General features: G+C 41.2%; 1 protein-coding gene across 3 annotated transcripts in view; it reads right to left on the bottom strand.

Annotated features, from left to right (window-relative positions):
- Window positions 1-1,184: 1,184 nt before the first annotated feature.
- znf281a (zinc finger protein 281a) overlaps window positions 1,185-8,360 on the bottom strand; it is a 109,219-nt gene continuing 102,043 nt past the window's right edge. The window contains exons 4-9 of one of the 3 annotated variants that reach the window (XM_014022359.1): window positions 7,247-7,703; window positions 6,042-6,143; window positions 4,270-4,399; window positions 3,503-3,586; window positions 3,288-3,406; window positions 1,185-3,207 (exon numbers count right to left, since the gene is read on the bottom strand). In XM_014022359.1, coding sequence (XP_013877813.1) covers window positions 1,720-3,207; window positions 3,288-3,406; window positions 3,503-3,586; window positions 4,270-4,399; window positions 6,042-6,143; window positions 7,247-7,654 — 2,331 coding nt within the window. In that variant the 5' untranslated portion in view covers window positions 7,655-7,703 and the 3' untranslated portion in view covers window positions 1,185-1,719. Of the gene's footprint in view, window positions 3,208-3,287; window positions 3,407-3,502; window positions 3,587-4,269; window positions 4,400-6,041; window positions 6,144-7,246 lie in introns of all 3 variants that reach the window. The other 2 variants (XM_014022374.1, XM_014022365.1) reach the window with 2 other exon arrangements.

Consider the following 8,360-nt stretch of genomic DNA (forward strand, 5'->3'; position numbering starts at 1 on the left):
TAATTTTATTAATTTCTAATACTTARGTTAAATTTTTGCCAATTTCAATCCATATTCGATTTGCTCTTGTTTAGTGCGGTCATGGTTGGCAACATGAAATGTGTTGAGGTAAGGGCATGGATAAAGATCAAGTCCACAACATCTAAATTCACAGCCACTTCTTTCTGGTCTTCTTGGTCAACAAAGGACCAGGCCCATGTAGACCAGGTCAGTCGGGTCCTTCGAAGGACGCAGCTCCTAAATTTGGACACAGCCAATGACTTAAAGTCGTCCCTGAATGATTGATCAAAACCAGAGGTTTATAATAACTAAGTACTTTACTTTGTTTAATTTGATTTTTAATTTTAATTAAATTTTTTGTTACAGTACTTAAGTAATTTTTTTGAGGATTTGTAATTTTACCAAGTATTTATTTAAATCGTGACTTTTACTTTTACTTAGTTACTTTTAAAACCTAAAAACGATACTTTTACTTCTTTAAAGTTTAACACCTAGTTACTTGTTATAAATTAAATCAGTCTGAACTCTTCATGAAAGGAGTTATGCGCTCTAAAAAATTAAGTGTTGAATTTACTCAACTAAATCATATCAACTATTTTCACTAAACCCAGTGGAGTAAATTTGAGGTGATACACTGTACATATTTTATTTTAAAGAAATTGACCAATTTAACCAACTTGGTTTTGTGGAGCCAGTTTGGTTCAGTAAATTTAACAGTTTCTTTGTTTGAGTGCGTGGAAAAGTACTTTTACTTCCCCAGTTTTTGTGAACAGTTTTATGACTTTTACTTAAGTAGTTTTCTCATCAGTGACATTTATTTTTACCAGTCATTTTCTGTTAAGGTATTTTTACTTTTACTTAATTATTTTTTTCAAGTACTTTATAGGCCTCTGATAAAAACCTGATCTATTGCTTATTTTCGAATTATTGTTCATATTTAGCTTTTAGTAATGTTATTTGGCAGAACTAGTGGCTCTGTTGTGCTGGAAAATAACGTGATGAATGTTGTTTTAATTTAAAAAGTGATAAAATACAAATTTTGTTTCTAAGACTAATTGTAGGTAGTGTAATGGTTTGCAGTAGTACTCGGTATTATTTGTACCCAATGTAACAAAAAAAGTGGTATTGGTGCATTCCCACTTCAAATGGTAGATCTCCACAGTGATTAAAACTGTAACTTTACATAATATATATTCTTATAAATATATAGATTTTCATCTATATGGCCCTTATTGAAGAGAACAAGAGTTTCACATTGACATGAAAGTACCATAATCTCTATATCGCTGAGTAAAAAGTGTTCTCAGTGTTCAAATGAGCTGGCAGCAGATCATTCGACAGGTAAAAAAACGTTAAGAAAAATTCCTTTTCGAAGTTGCAAACTTACATTTCTGAAAGAGTTCTCACCGCCCGTRGTGAGCCGCTCCTTTCGTCGCTTTTTCCTGAGTAATTCCTGTTACAAACACTTGTTTTGTAACGCCCGCCCACAACACCCACTCAAAACTTATTTTCACTACCTTTGTTATCAATATGACCTAAAAAAACAGTAAAAAAATTTGCATTTGCAGAACGCCTTGCAGGCTTATTGGAGGAAGATGACTTAAAACYTGAACGTCACTTAAAAATAAAATAACTAATAATAATAATAAAATAGTAGCACAGAGAAATTAAAATAGGAACACAAACTTTTGATGACAGTCTGCTCTTCCTCTCAGGCTTTCATCTGTAGCTTTGGCTTGTTGGTGTTTTGGAACTTGTACTTCCTGGCTCATGAACATCAGATAACAAACTGCTAAACCCTGAGAAATCAGACACAGGCGTCTTTATCCTGTGATCCACCTCCCCGCCGGAGTCAGTGCCGTACATCTGACCCTCTGACTTGAACTGGGAGCCGAAGGCCTGGGCGAAGTTCTCGATCTGGTAGGAAGGCTTAGACGAGTCCAGAGAGTAGATGGTCTCYGCGCCGGACTTCACCGATGCCTGGTCCTTCTGGAGGCTCAGGTCAGATGGGTTTATCTGGTAGGAGGACGGGGGGCTGGAGGAGTGCCGTTTCTCCATCTGCTCGGTGAGCTCCTGAGACGGGGTGAGCTGCTGGTGCGTGAGGGCGTCCAGGGTGCTCAGGGTGAAGCTGTGCTGCAGGGAGGGGCTCGTCAGCATCGTAAAGTGAGACTTTGGCACAGACGAGGGCAGCGAAGGCGAGGCCACACACTGACCAAAGCCGCAGTCCAGCGGGGATGTAGTGTAGATGTTCTTGTCAGCATAGAGGAGGTTTCCCAGGTGGGAACTGGTGAAGGGTCCCGAAGGGGGCAGTCCGGGCCCGAGGGAGAAAGCAGCACTGTGGCTGGTGCGCTCCAAAGCCTGCAGCAGGAAGCGGGAGTACTCGTGCATCTTATCCGACGGGCTGGAGGAGTCGGCGGCGTCGGGGCCGTCGGCCGAGGCGGGGTTCAGCTCCACGTGCTGCTCGCCGATGTCGAAGTGAATGTCGTGGTGCGAGCCGTCGGGTTTCTGGGTGTAGTGTTCCAGGAGGCTCTGCAGAACCTCGTCGGGGATCCCCGACTTGTCGAGGCTGAGATGAACGTCGCCGTCCATCAGGTTTGAAATGGAACCCTGAAGGTCAGACGGCTGCAGGGACATGTTGACGTTGACGTCATACTCGCTGCCGGCTCCTGCGGGAACAGTGGGACCGGGGGCGTTTGCACTGTTGGCTGCCTGAAGGTAGCGGCGCTTCTTTACGAACTGCATGGCGTCGTCATAGTTGCTGCTGGTGGACTCCACTTTAGGCTCGTTACTCTGCAGGAGCAGGCTTTCCTGCTCCAAACCTGCTTTTTTCAGGCTCTTACGGTTGGCCTTCTTGAAGGCCATCTTTGGGGCCTGGTGGCCCTGTTCCATGCTGGGCCCAGGCTCAGTAGAGGAAGACACAGTTGGATTCTCTCCAGAGTACTCATGGACGACATAGCCTCCAGATAAATCTACATGCATATGCGACTTACTCACTCCTCCTCCGTTTCCCTTCTTTTTCTTGCGCTGCCCTCCCTCTGCAGAGTTTTTGGACTTCCCTCTCTTCCTCCCAGTATTTCCCTGAGTGATTCCGTAGCTGCCCTGTCCCGCGTCTCCACAACTCAGGTCCATCCCAGGACTCAGCTCCTTCTTTATGGCTTCTCCACAGGTTCTCTTGTGCTTAAGAAGTCGATCTGTCCGCGAAAAATACTGAAGAGGACAAACATCATGACTTTACATGTTAATAAAAATCATTAAACTGCAGACGAGGATTTACTGGATTCACACACCTGTTGGCAGGTCTCACATCTGTACGGCTTCTCTCCGCTGTGCGTCCTCTTGTGTCTCTCCATGTGGTACTTCTGAATGAATCGCATGTTACACTGATCGCAGCAGAACGGCTTCTCTCCTGCCGCACAAAAACAGCACAACTCCAGGTTAATCACCAGCTGCTGCTTAAAAGAAAAAAAAAAAAGACTCCAGAATAATTCCAGGAATCACTAACCGCTGTGGATTTTCTCGTGTCGCTGGAGAAGGTATTTCTGAATGAAGCTCATGTTGCATTCACTGCACCTGAAGGGTCTTTCACCTGAAATAAAAACACACGAGACAAATTTAATCGAAGKTGTTTAACCACTGTATGTTTGTGATTTGTGCAGATTATAAATCTGACTCATGAGTTTTTCATGTAAAATACTTCAAAATTTCCAAACTCAATTAAGCAAACGTCTTCAAAATGTAACTGAGAGCATTAAAACTAATTTTATATGTTAGTAAAGTTAAAATTACTAAAGCAGTTGGGAAAGAGCACAGACAGACTACACATCACTCGTAACATGATCAATAGCGCATGACCTCCCAGTTWTATTCGCTCTTAAAATCAATTTTCTAGATCACTGAACTGGCAGTTTTGTGGCAACACAATTACCACATAACAGCTAAACACACTCACCTGGGAAATAAGAGATTAAAACAAGAAAATATTAATCTCCTCTATAAAAAATACAGGTGAGAGGGAAGGACTTGGACTTAAATTATAGGCAACAACTGGAAAAAACAGCAGCACTGACGAGAATTTGAGCTAAAGGCTTTTAGAAATAGGAAAGATTCCAGAAAAAGATCTACATTTATGATAAAAGTAATGAAGGGTTCACATCTGAGAGTCAGAAAATACAAAGAATACCAAAATATCTAAATGAAACTAAAACTGATTGTCGAGGTTAAACTGATAAAAAAATCCAGCACAGATGAAGAATAGAGACACCTGCTCACCTGTGTGAATGAGGACGTGTCTGCGAAGGTGGTAGGAGCTTCTGAAGGAGGCGGTGCAGTGTTCACAGATGTGAGGCTTGTTTCCTGGAGACAGACTTCCTCCTTCTGCATCCAGCATCATCGACTGCTGCTGATCAGGAGAAGTCAGAGTCGGTCACATCAACGTGAAAACCCACAGAAATTACTTAAATATGGACAGAATCTTWTTTAAATTACCCAAAAGCTCAAGGTGACATGAACATCTTTACTACAGGGTTCCCACACCTTGGTTAACATCAAATTCAAAGACCTTTCAAGGACTTTCCAGTACCAATTTCCTCAAATTCAAGAACCACACGCGACAGCAATTACCTGCTGCRACCACAGAATGTTACCAATAAACAGGCTTAATATCATGTAAATTCAATGAAAAACTGAACATACAAGTTGTTGGGTCAGAATCAATGAAAGAAAGTGGATTAAATGTTTACCCTACATTCATATCTACAATAAATGGACATGTAATTATGTCCTGGGAGGTTGGGCAGCTCAGTTTGGGAGGAGGGGATGTGAACAGGTCCAGAACCTCAGTGAGGACAGGAGGAGCTGTGGTGCTCTCACCTGTGCTCAGAAAGAACGACCCACCCTACTCTGCTCTGATTGGCTAAAACAATGACTATGGTTCATGTTATTTGTTGAAAGTCACATCAGTTTACCATAATCCAAGTTATCCACCGCAACAAATGTAAGGTATTTTATTTTATTTTATTATTAATATATATTTTTAACAGATGATGAAAATCAGTCGTTTGAATAGAGAACTTCAATCCCCCAAAAGCATTCAAGGACTTTCAAGGACAAGTGTAATTTTTGGCTGTTTTCACAAACTTTACAGGGCCTTAAAATCTTTTTTTTTTTTCAAATACACAAACTTTTAAGAATTTCAAGCACCCGTGGGAACCTGTTACTAGTTTTCTCAAAATGACACCAGATTTTATTTAGAAAACTTAACAACTTACTGAGGCTCTAAAAGGGCACTGAAGTAAAAATAAATTAAGTTTTGTGTGTGCAGCATGTAGTTATTTTTCATTGATGTCAACGATGGCTGCAGAAGGTCTGTTAAACCTTTTGTAAATGTGAAATATACCTAATATTATCACCCAAAAACTGATGGTAAACTAAGGTTTATTCATGTAGGACAAGGTTATTAATCCATTGTCATATTATTGAATTGCATTAGTAATGTCACGGGACTAAGCAACAAATCTTGCCTCTTCAATTAACTAAAATGTAATTTTTTAAAAACTAAAACATAAAACGCTCTAAATGTTTTCATTTATAGACTGATGTGAATGTCTGAACTGTAARGACTGATAAGGAGCTGGCACAATATATTGAGAAATAGGGAAACAGACTTCAAGCACTCATGAGAAAGTTTATTTCTCCTTCAATGCCTCTTTAGGGGCTCAGTACCAATTATAGGTGTAGGACACTTTTTAAACCAGTACAAACTAAATTTAAAGCTGTTTGTGTGTCTGAATTTAGTATTTTATTTAGTCTTGTTTGAACAGATTTAAATTAGATTAAGCATCATTTTAATATTTTCATATAACTTGTTTACACTGTCTTTATTGTCCTCCTTTCAATCTATTAATGAATGTTATTTGTAGCTGCAACAAAAGAAATCCTCATCAATCTACAGATTATTTATCAATCTATCTAAAGTACATCCATCAACCCAACATCTAAAATAAAAAGTTAATAAACTCACCAAAAGATCAAACAAAACAAACCTTTGCCTCACTTCTCTTCTTTCTTGGTTTGCCCCCCTGTCCATCACCGTGTGACCACCGACCTTTCTTCCCGGTGGCCTCTTTTTCTAACTGACTTGACAGCTGCGGGGATGACAAAGAGAGACGAAGAGAGAGAGAGAGCCGTGAGAGCGAGCCATAACGAGGAAATCCCTCGGTTTAGGGGTTAAGGGTCCCCTGTTGAAAATTAGCATWAAAACAAGTCTGTGTTAGCTGCTTCTGCAAACAGAACGAACACTCGCAAKAATGTGTGCAAAATGTTTGTTGGAGTGTCTTTGTGAAAGACGTGGTTAAAGTAGGCGACGGGACAAAGCACAACATTTACGAGCTCCTGCARACGTCACACACTCAGTGACACATTCGTTACGACCAGTCGTTAAACTTTTACTTAGACAAAAGCAAAAACCCTAAAAAAATTAAGATGATAGGATCWTATTTTCTGCTCCCAAAGCACTGCTGCCGTATCGAGACTGACAGCACAGATGTGTCTGCACCTGCTGATCTTAAAATCAAATGTTTTGAGTGAAAACAGGGAAGAGTTGACTCACAACAAAGAGTTTCAGGTCTGACCAGAGCAATCTGACTTTATGTTTCAACCAATGTGGAGAAAAGCAACTCGAGTCTGAATAAAAGAAAACAAAAAAATAAAAATAAGTCAGCATATGTGAGGATATTTGAATCTATTCAATATTCAGCCCCGCTGACCTCTGCAGGCAAGTCTTTGTAAAGAGAGTGTGGATGTGTTTATTTCTATTTGAATGAGTACAAAAGACGTCTGAAATGAAGCGCGAGCTCGAACGGGACAGCTGTGTCCTCGCCGAGACGTTCTCATTCACGCTGAGGCCGGATGACGTCACCCTTCTGCTCAAAAGGAAGAAACGACTTCACGTCTCGAGCCGTCGGCAGATTTATGTCTCCATAACATAGAACAGAGACGCCATGCAGGGACAAGAAAATCTGGAAGCTTTTCTAAAAGAAACCGTTTTTAATCTGGTCTGTGTGCATGGTGATTAAAAACAAATTAAAAACAGAAGAAAAAAATCTAAAACCTGAGCCTCGAAGGAGAAAAACACTCATATTTGTTTTCTATACACAATCAATTTTGTTAAAATTCAGTGTTTTATATTTTTGTCATCATCTGGATCAGTAGAAATCCTGACTTACTTCCTGTCCTCTGAGGTACTTACAATGCCCATGTTGAAGTCGTGCACCAGCAGTTTCTGGTTGTTGCCGCCGACGGTCACCTCCAGCAGCTCCGTGCCCTTCATCAGACCTCCGGGGTAGAGCGGCAGGCGGTAATCGTGCTCTGACAGCTTCTCCTGTTTGATGCCCAGGGTGTGCACGTAGTCCTCCGCCCCAGCACACCTAAGGCTTCCATCCTGAGTGCCCGCGCTGCAGTCGGGGGACTCGCGCTCCTTCTTCAGGATCAAATCTTGCGGCGGGAGCTCCTGCATGACGGTGTGGGTGGCCACCCGGGTGAAGCTGGTCACCGGAGGGAGGTGGCTGAACATTATCATCCCGGRTCCAAAGTTGGAGTCCATGCCTCTGTTGGAGAGCAGGAATTCATTTCCTAGCTTGTCTTGAATGATGCTCATGCTGAAGGCTGCTGGGCAGGAAAACTATCGAGGGGAAATCAGTTTCATCCTGTGAGGAAAACAACGGCAGCAGGTAAAGTTTAGGTACTAGAATACTGCTTAAAAAATAACTCGGGCATAAAAATCAATCTGGAAGAACAGTTTTGAGCCAGATCAACTTCAGAAATCAGTGTCACGGCATCTGATCTCACCCCGAGGTGCTTAATCAGATTAAAGTGACGGTTTGTGGGTCAATAAAGGGCTACAGTCTGGAACATGTGAAACTGAGGTGAAGAAAAAGATCCAGACTGGTTAATTAGTCTTTGCATTCTGTATTTTTGGGCCTCAAAGTTCACGAAGGCGGACGATCCAGACAACACGAGACAAAGAATGACGGCTTTACGCCGTGTGTTAATCTTTTTGACTGGGTTGTGTGACTCGGTCATCCCATTTGAATGAGCTTATCTGGAGATGAGAGCGCACGTAAACAGCATTAGGGTAACTGTTTGTACACTTCTAAAGCTGCAGCATAAACAAACTCTTTTAATGGCTTTAAATTAGGCCAGTTATTTTTAAAACATGCACATGCCACTAAAAGACAGTTTCAGTGCATTTCAGCAACTTTACTTCTACTTTTATAAGATTTTCTTTTACATTTGGGTTAAAAGCTAAATAGATTTGGCTAATTTATTGTTTAGTTTAAAATTCTAATAATAATAATAATAAT

Source organism: Austrofundulus limnaeus, unplaced genomic scaffold (genome assembly GCF_001266775.1).
Source record: "Austrofundulus limnaeus strain Quisiro unplaced genomic scaffold, Austrofundulus_limnaeus-1.0 Scaffold4, whole genome shotgun sequence".
NCBI lineage: Eukaryota > Metazoa > Chordata > Actinopteri > Cyprinodontiformes > Rivulidae > Austrofundulus > Austrofundulus limnaeus.